Raw genomic sequence first — 15,778 nt, 5'->3', positions numbered from 1 at the left:
GCAGATCACTACAATCCATTCTATATATGTTTAAGGGATATCCAGTGTTTCCACTGAATCTGAATGGTATGCAAGTTAAACCACTATCAGTGATCCTGCTTATTTCTATGAAGAAAAACCAACTGAATGGCTAGGACTACCATTAGGAATGTGTAAGGTGGTTCTTTCCAGTTGATTTGTTCCTGTCTTCTATAAAATAATTGTTCTTTCTGTAAATAGTGGCTTCCTATCTGCAGGCAGGGGAAAACAGCAACAAGGCTTAATCAGGGATTGTTAAATTAAAGTGATGTCATTAATTCCCCTTAAAATCACCTAACTTTTTGAAGTAATATTGAATGGATTGTTTTGGCCGAATAAAGTTCCATACCTGTGACTACATAAAAGCAAACTGTCCTTTGTCTAACCATATAAATTCTTGCTGGAATTTTTTTTAAAAATATTATAGATATCTTTTGAACAACTGAAAATCAAAGCAGGTATGATAAGATGTGTTAAAAATGAAGATAATAAAGTAGCAAATTCTAATTTTCTATTGCACAGCACCACCATTTGTGGCTTAACATGCAAGAAAGGCTGACAATAAGTTCAATAAAAAGATCAAAGAAAACAATCTATATTTGAAAAAAACATGCAATACACCTATAAGGATACTCTATTTTAAGATGAAAGATTTAAAAGAAAATGCAAGTTCTTGCTACATATAAAACCAAAACAATGTTACATTTTCTTAGTTTATTGGGTTTAGGCAATTGCAACGCTCAGTATATGTTATTTGGAAAATCATGCATGCACAGCCTCTTAATGCCTTATACATTTTATCTTGCAATAATAGTTTTCATTCACAGCATACACAAATCCGTATAATAGGAAAACACTCTATTTACAATTAGAAAGAGCATGGTTTTGTTTTATAGTGAACAAAGTTAACAAGATATCAACAGAGCAGAAGATATAGGTGAGATATACAGGCTTTAAAGAACATATTTTTAAAAAACTTAAAAAAAGATTAAGCTATTAGATTAATTCAACTAACCTACCAATTAAGGATTCCCTTTCTCGCACAGGTGATAAGCTTTAAAGGTTACTTGTAAAAACAAATATAACACATGGACACAATGTTAACTATATAAGCATTTATTTCTCTGCATGTTTTCAGTCTTCAGTTGATTGACAGCCTATCTTTCTATTCCAGGCTATATTGTGAATTTATTTCATGTTTAGACCACACTACACGTTTTCTCAAGTTAGACGCTTGTAAATTCAATAATACACAGTCATAACCAAATATTTAATTTTTTCATGTACTCTTTAAAAAAACTAAAATATTTTGTCCTAATTTCCAAGTCTGTAAAATCCGAGAGATTTTAAAGAAATTTACAATAAAAAAGGATGGGAAATAAGAAGTGTACAGAACTGAAACATTCAATAACTGAGAGAAAGCATGACTTAATAATATGACTGAGACCAGCTCTTTAAAAATTATATTTGCTTCACACATCTGCCATAAGGAAAAATACATACATATCACAGAGAAATACACATCTCCATCAGATTTTACAAAACAGTATCTCTTTTCTTCTTAGTCCTCTCTTCCTACACAAACATGCTAGCTTGTAGTATCATCAAATAATCAAGTACAGGATTTAATTTTGGCTTGCTATAAACTATTCTATCAATTAAAATTGGGACATCTTTGCATATGTGAAAGGATATATAACAACATTAAATACAAAAGAGGCATGTATAAAGAAAAGGTTTTGGAGAATTAGAAGGATTCTTGAATTTTCTAGTAAACAGATCCCCAAGACCTATTGGCAAGGGCAAATAAGTTATTATTAAAAAGTAGTGCATTTTAAAAATTCATGATGGTCTTAGAATCCCACCACTCAGACACACACATTCTGAATTTATATGCATTACAGTGCTTTTGTGTTTTAAAAATAAAGGAGTCTAGACATTAATGAAACCTTTTAGACAATCAGCAATTATTTTGGCATAACCTAAATCCATTTTGATTAAATTCATTTATTTCTGGGTAACTTCCATGGGTCTAGGACTTTTCGTCCCCTACTCTTTCTTCTCCTCAGCCGTTTCTCCTCAGGTGATTTTTCCCTGACCTACTTCTTTGGTTGACAGGCCTCTATCCATACTCCACCACCCATACTCCACTGGCCCCTGCATCCTACCATGTTCAACAGGGTGCATTCGCAGAAAGAAGGTTCATCCTGGGTGTTCCACCCCCGAGACAGTTAGCCCCCAACCAATCAGCTAGAGGGGGTGGAGGAAGGAATTCTTTAGGACCATTAATAGAAATCCAGCAAAAGGAGAGAGGAGTAAAAGAATCTGCCACAATGCCTTCCTCCCTCTTTCTCTCTTTTCTCCCCCCAGGTCCTCTCCCTCTGTCAGGCCTGCAGCCATATTCCTTTTGGATCTTTGGCCTGCTACACTTTCTATTATTCTACTATGCCTTTTCTATTGAGGGAAAATGGGAGGAGGGATTGTACGGAGTTAAATGCTATGTAGCCAAAATAAAATTCCTTTCTAGAAAGCCAAGATCATGCTTTGTCTCTGCACCTCTGCACCTGACCAGAACTGGATGGATGGAACTGCCAGCATGGCAGTGGAAGTTTGAACCATGTGATGGACTTGTGGGTGTGGGGGCAAGATTATGAACTTTCAACTGGGTGGGGAAAACCTGGAAGCTTTCAGATTCAGGTTTTCCCAGATGTGCCAATATGTCTCTTAATAAATTGGAACTTTGAGGAATCCTTTGCCTTGGGCTCTGATTTACTTTTGGATGCTTTGGAACCCTGACAGCAGGGGTTTCAGACTGGGACACAGGGCCGGTGGAGTATGGGTGGTGGAGTATGTGTAGAGGCCTGTCAGCCGAGGAGTTAAGTCAGGGGAAAATCGCTTGAGGAGAAACAGCCGAGGAGAAGAAAGAGTAGGAGACAAACAGTCCCATTCCACTTTCCACATAGACATGAATAAATTCACATGAACTTACATATTAAAATTAATTTTATTGCTATCCTCTATATTACAGTGTGAAAGGACATTTACAAGTAAACCAGTAAAAGGATTCTTTGCACACTGAAACTACACTATTACCTTCCCCACTATAAACTCTGTTTTGACTTCTACTTCAGTAGTGAAAGTATGAGTAAATCATTGAACTAATATTCAATAATGAAACTGATTAATTCTACAATCTAGCCTGGGCATTATGCAAATGTACTGAATTTACCCAGAACGGCATGTCCAAAGAACTCACTCCTTATGACATAAACCTTAAGGTCCTATGTATTTTAATGATGCTTTCCAAATCCAGAAAACAAAATCCCTTAAGATAAACTCAGCCTAACTTTCATACAATACCTCTAAGTACAGTATCTCCTTGCCAACTAAAATCCTGTATATCTCCAAAATGCTATTTATGTTCCATACTTAATGAGTACAATTCCCTTCCCTATAGTAGTTAACTAAGTGCCAAACAGATGGTTGTTTTAAAAAAATCATGAAGTTATGACCAATACTAAGGAGCAATGCTAATGTGATTTAATAGATAATTTAAAAACGAATACTTTACATGGAAGTCTTTGCATCTTCACATCTTAATTTTTTTCTCTAGGTAAAAGAAAAGAATTTCATAATTTTACTCTTAAGTAGGGATACAGAATTCTTACAAGTTCCCTTTTAACCTCTCAAGAGTCATATTTGTTATAGTGTAAGTCAACTAAAAATTCTTAATATGACCACTAATGTAATTGTTCTATTTGACCGACTTGATTGAATCAAGCTTGATTCCATATAGCTTCTGTAAGAATTTTATGGACTAACATCTATTGCATTCAATGCATTTCAATTTGAACAGAAATTATATCATATATAATACCAACAGATAAGAGCAAGATATGCACAAGTAAAATATGATTCTCCATTTTGCAATCCCTGCAAAATCTAGAGTAATGAATGTGTAAGAAGTAAAATTCACTGCCCTAGTGATTCATCAGTGTGAAAAAGGAATTCTGTTTATTCATAAACAATTTTATTTTTGACTCAATTTCAAACTCAGAAGACTGCTTTATTTATTTCAGTATCCTGAAGCATTCACATCCTATTCATGATTAGCATATTCATACAAGTACTAGTACAATTCAATTTCTGGATTTTCAATACCCTTTAACTGACTAAGGATCACACCAAAATGCAATGTGCAATATTTCAAAAACCACCACTCATACTAATTAATACAAGTTAGTTGACTGACAATGTGCAAATAAACTTTATTGGAGAGTTCATATTGATGAGTGGTTTACAGCGAAATCAGAATGGGGGCACAAAGTACCTTCTGTGCTGTAAACATCATGAATTCTTCACATAAGTGGAAGCTGAAAGGCCTAAGAAAGAGGGTGCAAACATTTCTGATACTATCAATGGCTGAACTCAAGTTTTCCAAAAAGAATTTGGAACAGTTCTGCATTTGGTACACGTCTGCTCCACTGTCAAGCAGTTTCAAGGGAAAATACCAGTAATTTATAGAAATATACTTTTACTTTTTAGCTTTAAAACACAAGGGTTTAATGAAAGCATGCAGCACTACTTTTCCTGTGTAATATGGTATAATTATTTAACTACCAGTGTTAGCATGATTTGGTGAGTGCTGTACAAGCAAAAGGGACTGTAAAATCACTTCTGGTTGTACCCTATAAATAAGATTGTACAGTACTTTTCCCTCTTCACCATGATTCACAATATCAAAACAGAATTGTGTAGACTTAATTTACCCTGAAAAAAGCAGCATTTCAGATTATCCTTTTCTGTTCTTTGATTCTCCCTTTTTCAGTAGTTTACAATCTGGAAACATAGGGAGCTCTTGTTTTCCAGCTTGCTCTGGCCAGATCAGCTCTGGTTCTTCACAGTTTGTCTGCATATCTGTAACACTTCACAAAGTAATTGTTCAATGCTTATAAAAAAATATATATATATATATAAGGACTACTAACAAGCAAATGTAATTATGGGGGCGAGAACAATAGTAATCACTTGTTTCCCTGCATACATACTTCTAAGAAAATCCATCTTGGATTCAGAATATCCTTTCAGACTTTCTTACCACCATGGGATAAGAGTATGTTTCCATAAGCTAATCTTTAGTGCAGCATAAATGAAAAGGAGATTTTTCTCTCAAAAATGGAAAATGACCTGGTGGAGAACTAAAAGATCCCCCAAAATTTCATCTATGGCTGAGATCTCAAAGCCCATCTTAATACAAAGTAGACTTTGATAAATTCAGGCATACCGCGGCATTTCACATTGCTCACAACGATTCAGTGCTGGGTGATTCAAGAAAGTACAGCTGTCACAATTCCATGGAGCTCCTTCAAAGTCCTCATCTCTTGGCTGGGATCGCAGAACTGGCTTGGAACTATTTTGATGGTCTACAAAGAATCATTTTTCTTATAAAACATAATACTTTTAAATATATAAACATTATAGGTCAATAATAGCATTAGTATTAATATTTTATTTGGCATTCATGCATAAGCACACTGTAAGGTCTGTTTGTTTTCTCTACAATAATTGTTGTTGATCAAGAGTGAGTGACTGGTCTGAATTTTCTATACCAGAAGGTGAACTAGAATCTGGGTCTCCAATACTACATTTTAACCACATACCAAGTGCAATATTCTGAAAATAAATTCTGTTGTCCACATGATTGTGGTCCCCAGTAATAATATAGTAAGTTATATGAATTATGTATATTCTTTTCTGCCAAATTTTGTCATTTGAGGTAGATAGTATGAGATCTACTAGACTGAATTTCAAAATCATTCTTAACCAGAGAAAATTACTAAGACATATTTTAATATCTCATACTAGAATTATTTCTAAGTAATAATGTGTTGAGTTCGAGCACTTTATTAATGTGGGTATGACACATTACTTACTTTAGCCACTAATACTATTGGGAGCACAGTTATTTACCTATCAAGAATGGTCCAGAACATTACTCTGAAATGTTACTGAATTATATTAATCACCATGTCTTTAGGCTAATTTTGATTAAACATTTATTTTTACAGTCTAACAAAGTATTTCCTATATCAGTGATAGTGAACCTTTTTTGGCTCGCGTGCCATAAGGGGGGAAGCACAGGGGGGTCGTGCGCGGGCGTGCCGCACCCATAATGCAACATACAACACCCCCCCAGTGTGCATGTGCGCATGAGAGGCGCTCCCCCCCATTTTTGCATGCTTTTTTTTGCCCTCCCCAGGCTCCTATAAAGCCTCTGGAGCCTGGGGAGGGCGAAAAATGGCTTTAAGAAAGGCTGAACCCAACTGGCCAGCGTGCGCATGCGTGATGGCCAGCTGACAGGGCAACGCCTTGCATGCCCTAACAAATAGCTCCGCATGCTATCTGTGGCACGCGTGCCATAGGTTCACCATCCTGGTCCTATATTGTACCCTAATTAATTAAAGATTTTGAAAATACTACACGAAATAATGCATGGAAAATCTAATTTGTACAATATTGCCACAGTTAAATGTGCATAGGGTTTGTTTTAAATGGATAAAAAGATCTGTGCTGCTTATTATCAAAATCCGAGTGGAAATGAGGATCCCCGCCACCTGGAACGGCCCGAAAATGCAATGCGCAGAGGCTGAAAATGTCTGAAGGATGGGGGGCAGAGGGGGTGAGCGGAGCTACATTCAGAGTACAATATGCACCCAGATTTTCACCCTTTTTGGGGGGGGGGGGAGTGAGTTTTATACTCCGAAAAATACAGTACATCTTAAACATTTGTGTAGTGACTCACCTTTTTTATATGGCTTTGGCGGCACAACAGGACCAGGCTCTATATTATCATAAAAATTATTCATGGCCTTCAGGTCAAAGTTTCCTATGAATAAAAAGCAGAAAATAATGTGTTTTGAACAGGACATATGTTTAAAAGATAAACGAAGTTACTGGTTAAGTGTGCTTTTGACATGAAACGATACTGAAATGAAGCAAACGAGTGTCTTAAAGTCACATAGCCTTGTTATTTTGGAAACTGCCCATATATAATAACAAATGCTTGCAAATTTTGTCACTTAAATGATACAGAATCAGTATTTCCAAATACATTTTAACTAAAGTATCAAAACAATACATCTAGTAAGAAGAAAATAGATCAGATTATCTTTCTTTCTATGTCTATGATAGGAAAAGACAATAATATTAATCAAACCTCTTACATTCTTATATAAAGCTCCAAACCAATGCATTTCAGATACAGAAAATCATTGAAAACATCTACCTCTAGACTGAAGGAGGTCAATTTCTTTTTGAGTACAGTCTACATTTATCTGGAGCTGCCTATTCATGCTTCTCAATCTTGTCATCTCCTCGGGCTAGCAGAGAGAATCAAGAATAGAAAGTAAGAGAGCTGGCACATTCATTTAACTAAACACATATCTGCAGCCAACCAGAAACCCATTCATAATTTTTTAAAATTCTCCCCACCTTTCCATCCCTTACCTTTATCAGAGGTGCATTCATAAATTACAAAAAAGATGAGTTAAAAGTATAGTCTACAGTTCCTCCTTACCTAATAAAATAATGTATGTCCTTTGGAAATAGAGCTTTTGTCTCCACATCAAAAAACAAAAATCAATGCTCAATGTAGAAGCAAAGAATTTCAAGAGCCAGAAACTGGAAAGGACAGATTGATTAATAGTCTCTTTATCAAATTGAAAATCACTATTTTCAACATTTTGTCTATCAATTTATATGTTAAACTATGCATTCTTTCCATCTTATTAATACCTACAGACAGTCCTCAGGTTAAAATAGCAATTGGGTCTTGAATTTCCATTGCTAAGCAATGTGGCGCAACCCCAAGTCCACATGGGCAAGGAAGAAAGCCTGGGCTATGGGTGGTGAAAATAGGTTGTTGTTGGCAGGCTATTTGGAGCATGAGCAGATTGGCAGAGGTCCATTGGGGGTCACGGGGAAGTGCTATGGATAATGGGGGACTGCAGGCAGGTCAGCAGGGTTGTGGATGATTACTACACAGCTCAAGCAGAATGATTTGGGGGAGGTGCTTGATATTGTACTCTCTAGGAGGCTCCTTGAAAGAAAAAGCAATGGGAATAACTTACTGGAGTTACTTGCAACTTTCCCTTCCAGCTTGCCCATCCACTTTGCTTGTGAGAGGGTGAAGGGAATGGTGAAAATGACAATCAGGGGAGGCTGCAACGGCCCTAAAGTGTGAATCCAAACATGATGTGACTGTGTGGATTCTGCAATGGCCAGAATTTTGAGGACCAGTCATAAGTGTTACTCATTCAGTGCCACCATAACTTTGAACAGATTATTTTTGGGGAGGTCTTATTTTTTTGATGTGCAGGAGGTGGCGAGCAGGGGGCCGATGGGAGTGGGAGAGCAGCTACTGCTGGCCCCACCCGGTCCATCACACTGTCTGCTTGCCCGAGGCTGCAATTGGCTAAGTTCTTGGCATATCCCAGCCCCCACCTGCCCTGCCTGCTGGCCCAGCTACTGCTGGGACATTTCTTGGCTGTGGCGGACTGTCTGCAGCTGCCAATGCTGCTGCTGGCCTTGTGGGGCTCTTTGCCCTCCTGGCAGCGCTGCTCTTGGCTAGTCTGCTGGGCTGCTCCTACCTAGCATGGGATGAACCGTCCCAGATTGAAAGCCTCTAGAGTGCCACCGGCCTACCAGGGCCTCTTCAGAAGCAGCCGCCGGTAGAACCATGCCGCCAGTGCCACCTCACTTGCTGCCACCTTTGGGCTGCTGAGCGCCAGCCTGCACACCTATTTGTTGCTGCAGGGCCTCTTTGGGCCCTGGCAGGTGCTGCAGCTCTCTTGCCGGCTGTGCAAGGCAGACCTGGGGCTGCTCCTAGTTGCCTTCGCGTCTGCCTCGCCTGTGGTGGCTGTGCAGCCACATCGCCTTCTGCCTAGCCCAGTCCACCACCAAGCCACAGCTGCTTCCCAACACCTCCACTACCTCCTACTGGAGCTACACCACACAGAGCTAGCAAGAGAGTTTCAGCACCCACCAGGACCCAAAGTGCACCGGGCTCAGTGTAGCTTAGTAGGCATGCAGGTCAGCACTCAGCAGCCCAAAGGCAGCCCAAATGGCATGACTCCACCGGTGCCTGCTCATGAAGGGGCCCTGGCAGGTCAGTGGCACTCCAGAGGTTTTCGATCTGGGACAACTCATCCTGCGCCAGGCAGGAGCAGCCCAGCAGGATGACTGAGAGCAGCACTGCCAGGGGTGCAAAGAGCCCATGTGAGGCCAGCAGCAGCATGGGCAGCCGTTTGGCCACTTTAAGACTTGTGGATTTCAACTCCCAGAACTCCCCACAGGCCACCCCACCCCCCCAATTTCCTGCTGATCGTCCTTTCCTTGTGCCAAAGATGCCCGGAGGGAGCATTTTGGGGATGTGCGTCTGTACAGGGTTTCCCAAGGAAAGGACGATCAGCAGGAAAATTCCACCCCTCCATTTTTCTGCCGATCATCCTTTACTTGGGGAACCCTGTACAGATACACATCCCAAAAATGCTCCCTCTGAAGCCTCTAGCCTTGCAATTCTGCGGAGGGAAGGCGGAAGTTTGCTCTGAAGCTGCAGCAGAGCATTACACTGAGGGGCCTCAGCAGGTAACATCGAGTTCCACATCTTGTTCCAGCGAGAGAGGTGCAGGCCAGGGACTCAGTGGTCAGAGAAGATGGGGTTTTGGGATGCAAAAGAGGAAGGGGCGAAGTCATCCTCTCTCCTCTGTCTCACTGCAGGGCACCGCAGAGCTCGCACAGGGCAGCGCAACTGCTGCTGAAGGGGCCCTGGCAGGCCAGTGATAGGGGTGGTGCTCTAGAGATCTGGGCAGAGTTGTCACACAGGAAGGAGCAGCCCAGCAGGGCTACTGAGAGCAGCGCAGCCAGGAGGGTGAGGCCAGCAGCAGCAGCTGCAACAGACCCAGCAGCCGAGCAGAGGCAGAGGGGGGAGCCTATTCTGATGAGCCACATGGCTTTCTGCCATGTCATAGCAGAAATCTGAGGAAAACCTGAGCTCTAGGCCCGGAAGAGTGCAAATTATGGTCACCACCTGCTCCAGAGCCACAAGATGAGCAGCAGAAGAGAGGGGCCCTTGGCTGCAAGGTTGCCGGGTGCTGCAGGCAGGGCTGGGCTAGAAAGAGTGTACTGAAAACACCTTCAGGCACCCAGAGAGACAGAATGAGAGGCAGCTCCCGGCCCTCCCTGGCTCAGCTGATTCACAGGGCCATGATTAAGAAGCCGAGTCTCCATGAGGTGGCTGGGGAAGGGAAGGGCTGCCTCCGGTGCTGGCCACGCTCACCCCCTTCACTAGGGCTTATTTTTGGAGTAGGGCTTAAATTAGACCCATCCAAAAAAACAGGGTAGGGCTTGTTTTCAGGGTAGGTCGTATTTTCAGGAATATACAGTACCTGTATTCCCTTAGTATTTTAAACTAAGATTTAAACTGCTAAATCAAATTATCCTGATTTTATAACAATCCATGCCAATGTTATCATGAATGGGAATCAGTGTCATTGGAGCATGGGTGTCAAACTGAAGGCCTGCGGGCCAGATCTGGCCCGCAGGGTGCTCAAATCTCCACATGTGCCCTCAGAAATGACAGGCCCCCATGTCCCGTTTGGGCTGGTAAAGTGATATTGGAGACAGTCCAGGCTGAAAACAGGGCACAGGGGCCCTATGCTACATTTTGGCCAGCAGGGTATTGCAGGAAGTGTCTGTCCCATCCTTTCTTTCTCCCCCCCCCCCCCGCGGAGAACTACAATGCTGATCTGGCCCTTGAAGAAATCCAGTCTGTCACTCCTGCTGTCAGGGTTCCAAATAGCATCCAAACGTAAATCAGAGTCTGAGGCAAAGGATTCCTCAAAATTCCAATTTATTAAGAGAGCCATGTTGGCACATCTGGGAAAACCCAAATCTGAAAGCTTCCAGGTTTTCCACCCCAGTTGAAAATTCAAGATCTTGCCCCTACACCCACAAGTCCATCACATGGTCCAATCTTCCACTGCCATGCTGGCAGCTTCCTCCCATCCAGTTCTGGCTAGGTACAGAGATAAAGGATGACCTTTTGCTTTCTAGAAAGAATGTTATTATGGCTACATAGCTACATATCACCCAACTCCTTATAATCCCCCCCCCCATTTTCCCACAATAGAAAATAAATAGAAAGTGTAGCAGGCCTGAAGTCCAAAAAGAAAAGATGGCTTGCAGGCCTAACAGGCAGCCTCTCCTCAGAAGAAAAGAGAATAATGCAGGGGGTTAACATTTACTAACTAAGCAGTGTGGTTCTCCATGTATTGCTACAGGAGGAGGGGGTGGTTGGGTCTGCAGTCTTAAATTAGACCCAATAATAGGTTACAGCAAGCTACAATGAAAAACTGGGTGTATTTTCCCTAGGATTCTAGGCAAACTGAACTGAACTGTTACTGGGTTAATTAATTTGACTATTGGAAAGGGACCTAGAAACTTTGGCCCTAATTTCTTGCTAGGCATCCTTAACCATATATATTTGGTAGATAGGAAAACTTTATCTCCCACACGGAAGGGGGGTTGGAGCGAGCGGTGCTTATCAGCTTGTTTCTTGTATTCTTCTACTGCATGTGCCAGAGCTTTTTTTGTACTCTTCCACCCCTTTTTAAAAGTGTCCATCCATTCATTCAAAGACATCAAGGAGGGGGGCTCTCTGGGCAGCTCAGGCATGGGAACAAATTCCCTGCCACTAGTAACTTGAAAAGGAGTTAATCCAAGTGCTGCTGTAGACAGAGTTGCTATATGCCACCTCGGCGAATGGTAGTAAGTCCGACCAATTGTCCTGTTGGTAATCCATATAACAATGAATGTATTGTTCTACCATTGCGTTTGTACGTTCCACTGCTCTGTTCCACTGCTCCATCTGAGCTAAGTCCCTGTGTGGATCCAATGGACCTCAGGAACTCCCTCCAGACCTTGGCAGTGAATTGGATTCTGCAGTTAGAGATGATTCTCCGGGGTACACTATGTAGGCGGTAAATGTGCTTGACAAATATCTTTGCTAGCTTTTTCGCTGATGGCAATCCTCAGCAAGCAATGAAGTGTGCTTGCTTGGAAAATAAGTCGATGACTGTCCAAATTACTGTATTCCCGCCGCTGTCTGGGAGCTATGAAGTCCATTGCAATCTCTTCCCATAGTCGGCTGGGGCTGACCACCTGTTGCAGTAGTCCAGGGGGTTTGCCTAGCCGTATTTTCATGGCTGCACAAGTGGCACAACTTTTTACGTAATCTTCCACTTCTGCTTTCATCTTAAGCCACCAAAATTGACATCTGGAGAGGTGGAGCGTTTTTAGGAACCCAAACTCCCTAACTTTGAATCATGGCTCAAGCTGGCAGGAACATATAGCTTGCAATCTTTCCAGGCTAGCCCCATCTCTCGTCGTTAAGACATCTTGGTTGTCATTGAGCCAGAGGTCGGTTGGCAACACTGCTTTCAATGAGGCAGTCAGTTTGTCCTGGCTGGGATTAGGCAGCCATCTGGTCTGGCCACGGGTGGTGACTTGTGATGTCATTTGGTTGGGGGGAATTATGGCATGAACCACCTCCTCCCTCCAACTGTTGAACTGCAATTTTCTGGATAAGGCATCTGCCAGCAAATTTTTCCCTGCAGGGATGTGTTTCAGTTCAAATTTAAATGTTTTGAAGTATTGCGCCCATCGGACTTGGTTCAGAGACAGTTTCCTGGGGATCTTTAGAGCTTTGAGGTTTTTATGGTCAGTCCATACCTCGAATGGCATTCCTTCCCCCCCACCAGGAAATGTCTCCAGGTGAATAGTGCCCAACGGACTGCATAAGCTTCTTTCTCACTGTGAGCTTGGCTTTGATGGCAAAGGGGCGGATGGCTGCACTTACCATCGGGTCGTCTTCCCTGCTACTTTCCTCCTCTGAGCCTAGAGGGGTTTCACCGTCTGGCGGTTTCTCTGCCTCCTCAAACTGAAGAGGAACCTCGTCAGTTTGGTAGCTGAGATGACTCTTTTTATGTGGTTTCCGCAGAGTCCTCTTAGTCCCACTTGTAGCCGGGAGGCGTGCTTGTGGGACTGGAGCCGGGGCCAAGCATTCTGATGCTCTGTGCCCATGTTGACCAGCTTGCTTCGTTTGGGTTCGGTGCCCCAAAGGTCTTCTGGCAGGCTTTTCAGTGGTAGGCTTTCTATTCGGGTGGAGCTCATGGTCCAGAGTAACGGCGATAGTGTACCAATTCTTGATACGCTCTGGCACCCCTCAGATGCTACATGCCTTTCTCAGTTCGGGATCTAGGGAATTCCTTGTTTACAAGGAGTTGCTCTGTCCAGTCTCTTAACTTTCCAGCCAGTCTCCTAAAGTCCCAAACTAATCCCTTCATGGGACAGACGGCTTGCCTCAACCCTTAATATACCAGAACTGTATAAACAGGAGAGCCCCCCGTACCTTGCAACGCTGGTATGAACTGGCAGCAGAGACAAGTACCATGAAGACAGTGAGAAAGAGAAAGCTACCTCTCCCAACCCCCCCCCAAGGAGTTCCCAAAAGAGGGAAAAGCTGTTCTACAAGCAAGCCCCGAATGATCACTTGCTTCCGCTGCGGAAAGGAGGGGCACCGGACAGCAGATTGCCATTCCAAGATAGGCCCCAAACCCCCTGCCGGTGGGGGAGAGGAAACCAAACAAACAACCCGGGAAGAGAAGGGACACCGCAATGAAAGGGGTGGAGCCTGCGGCGCAATTCCCTCCCAATCCAAGAGAAGAACCACCATTTTCTTCATCGGTGGAAAGTGAAACCGAATCTGATGACGACCATCTGGTAAGTTCCCGATCGGGCCCCATGACCATCCCAGTTGAGCTTAAAGTGCCCTCTACTGGAGCCCAAGCAAAAATTCTGGCCCTTTTAGATTCGGGATGCACACGCTGCATCGTTAGCCCAGAGGTAGTGGAAAAATTGGGCTTAAAACTAAGAACTTTGAAAGTCCCCATTTCTTTTTGCCAACTAGGCGGGTCTATAGCTGGGGGAGGGCCTGCCCATTTTGTGACTGAACCAATAGACATGTGGATGGGTGATCACCAAGAGACATTAAGTTTTATTGTGGCACCGGGAATGGACCAGCCTCTCATACTGGGCTTACCCTGGTTACATAAATGGAACCCACGCATCAACTGGAAGCAAGGGTGGTTGCGCATCCGATCTGCAAAACCCCCACAGGAAGAAGGGGGAGTTCCCAATATTGCCAACGCTGAACCTAACTTGGCAGCCACAGTGCAGGAAAAAATTGAGGGGGAGGAGAAAATCCCAAAAGAATATTGGGACCTAAGGGACATTTTCAGTGAAAAATCCTCTGATAAATTACCCCCTCACTGCACTACAGATTGCAGCATTGATATCCTCCTTGGGGTAAAACTTCCAAAACCCCAGATTTACTCAATGACCCCACACAAAATGGAAGAATTATGGAAGTTTATTGACAAAAATTTTAAAAGGGGGTTTAATGAACCTGCTAGGCCACAGGTGGCCACCCCAGTATTGTTCAGAGAAAAGAAAGATGGCTCCTTTCGTCTCTGTGTGAATTATAAGAACCTCAACACTGTATGCGTGCAGAACGTTTACCCTCTCCCTCTAATGAAAGATATGTTGGCCCAATTGGGTAAAGGGAAGAGCTTCACAAAATTTGACCTGAGAGAGGCCTACTACAGAGTTAGAATCAAGGAGGGAGATGAATGGAAAACTGCTTTTAACTGCCCACTTGGGTGTTTCCAATTCAGAGTACTCCCATTCGGCCTACAGGTGGCGCCAGCTGTTTTCATGCAATTAATAAATGAAGTTTTACATAAACACCTGTACAAGGGAGTGATGGTCTACCTGGACGACATCCTTATTTACACGGAAACATGTGAAGAACACATGACACTAGTACGCTCAATACTCAAAAAACTTCGGGCCGCAGAACTTTATGCCAAATTGTCTAAGTGTGAATTTCACCAAGAAAAAATTGATTACCTGGGCATCGAAATGGCAAAAGTCCAGGCTGTTACTGAGTGGGCACCCCCACGCACCCGCAAACAATTACAAAGCTTTTGGGGATTTGTGACTTTTTATCGTCAATTTATCCTCTCTTTCGCCAGCATTGCTCTGTCCATTACAAATCTCCTAAAGTCGAAAGGAGAGGCCAAGCCCAGATTGGGTAAGCCTTTGAATTGGACTATGGAGTGTCAAGCTGCTTTCGAGAAATTGAAATTACTCTTTGCAGCGGAACCCGTTTTGAAACACCCAGATATGGATGCGCCATTTACTGTTCAAGCTGATGCCAGTGATGTGGCGGTGGAGGCAATGTTACTTCAAACAAATGCTGATGGTAAGCTGCAACCATATGCTTACACTTCTCAAAAATTGACAGAGATGGAGAGAAGATGGGCTATATGGGAGAAAGAAGCTTTTGCAGTCAGATGGGCTCTGATGACCTGGCGACATTTCCTGGAAGGGGCTAAGCCCCCTTTTGAAGTGTGGACTGATCACAAAAATTTGGAAGCATTAAAGACCTTATGTAAACTATCTCCAAAACAAATGCATTGGGTGCAACATTTCAACCGTTTCACTTTCACCCTCAAGTACATCCCCAGGGGGAAGAATTTCATGGCTGATGCATTATCCAGACTTCCACAATACAACAGCTCAAAGCTGAGCATAGTTCACCCAGTCATTCCAGCGAAAAATCTTGCTGCCCCGGCAGTTA

At 42.7% G+C, this 15,778-nt stretch overlaps 1 protein-coding gene across 8 annotated transcripts in view; it reads right to left on the bottom strand.

Moving 5' to 3' along the window:
• Positions 1–717: 717 nt before the first annotated feature.
• The window catches only part of TAB3 (TGF-beta activated kinase 1 (MAP3K7) binding protein 3), a 47,026-nt gene continuing 31,965 nt past the window's right edge, over positions 718–15,778 (bottom strand). For 4 of the 8 annotated variants that reach the window (XM_081952737.1, XM_081952735.1, XM_081952736.1 and 1 more), the window contains 4 exons: positions 7,304–7,397; positions 6,821–6,904; positions 5,303–5,441; positions 718–4,943 (listed from right to left, as the gene is read on the bottom strand). In XM_081952737.1, the coding sequence (XP_081808863.1) occupies positions 4,811–4,943; positions 5,303–5,441; positions 6,821–6,904; positions 7,304–7,397 (450 nt within the window). In that variant the 3' untranslated portion in view covers positions 718–4,810. The remainder of the gene's footprint in view (positions 4,944–5,302; positions 5,442–6,820; positions 6,905–7,303; positions 7,398–15,778) is intronic. The other 4 variants (XR_014175352.1, XM_081952738.1, XM_081952739.1 and 1 more) reach the window with 4 other exon arrangements.

The sequence above is a fragment of the Natrix helvetica genome (genome assembly GCF_964273705.1).
Source record: "Natrix helvetica genome assembly, chromosome: 4".
In the NCBI taxonomy this organism is placed as follows: Eukaryota; Metazoa; Chordata; class Lepidosauria; order Squamata; family Natricidae; genus Natrix; species Natrix helvetica.
This window is presented reverse-complemented; position numbering and strand designations above follow the sequence as displayed.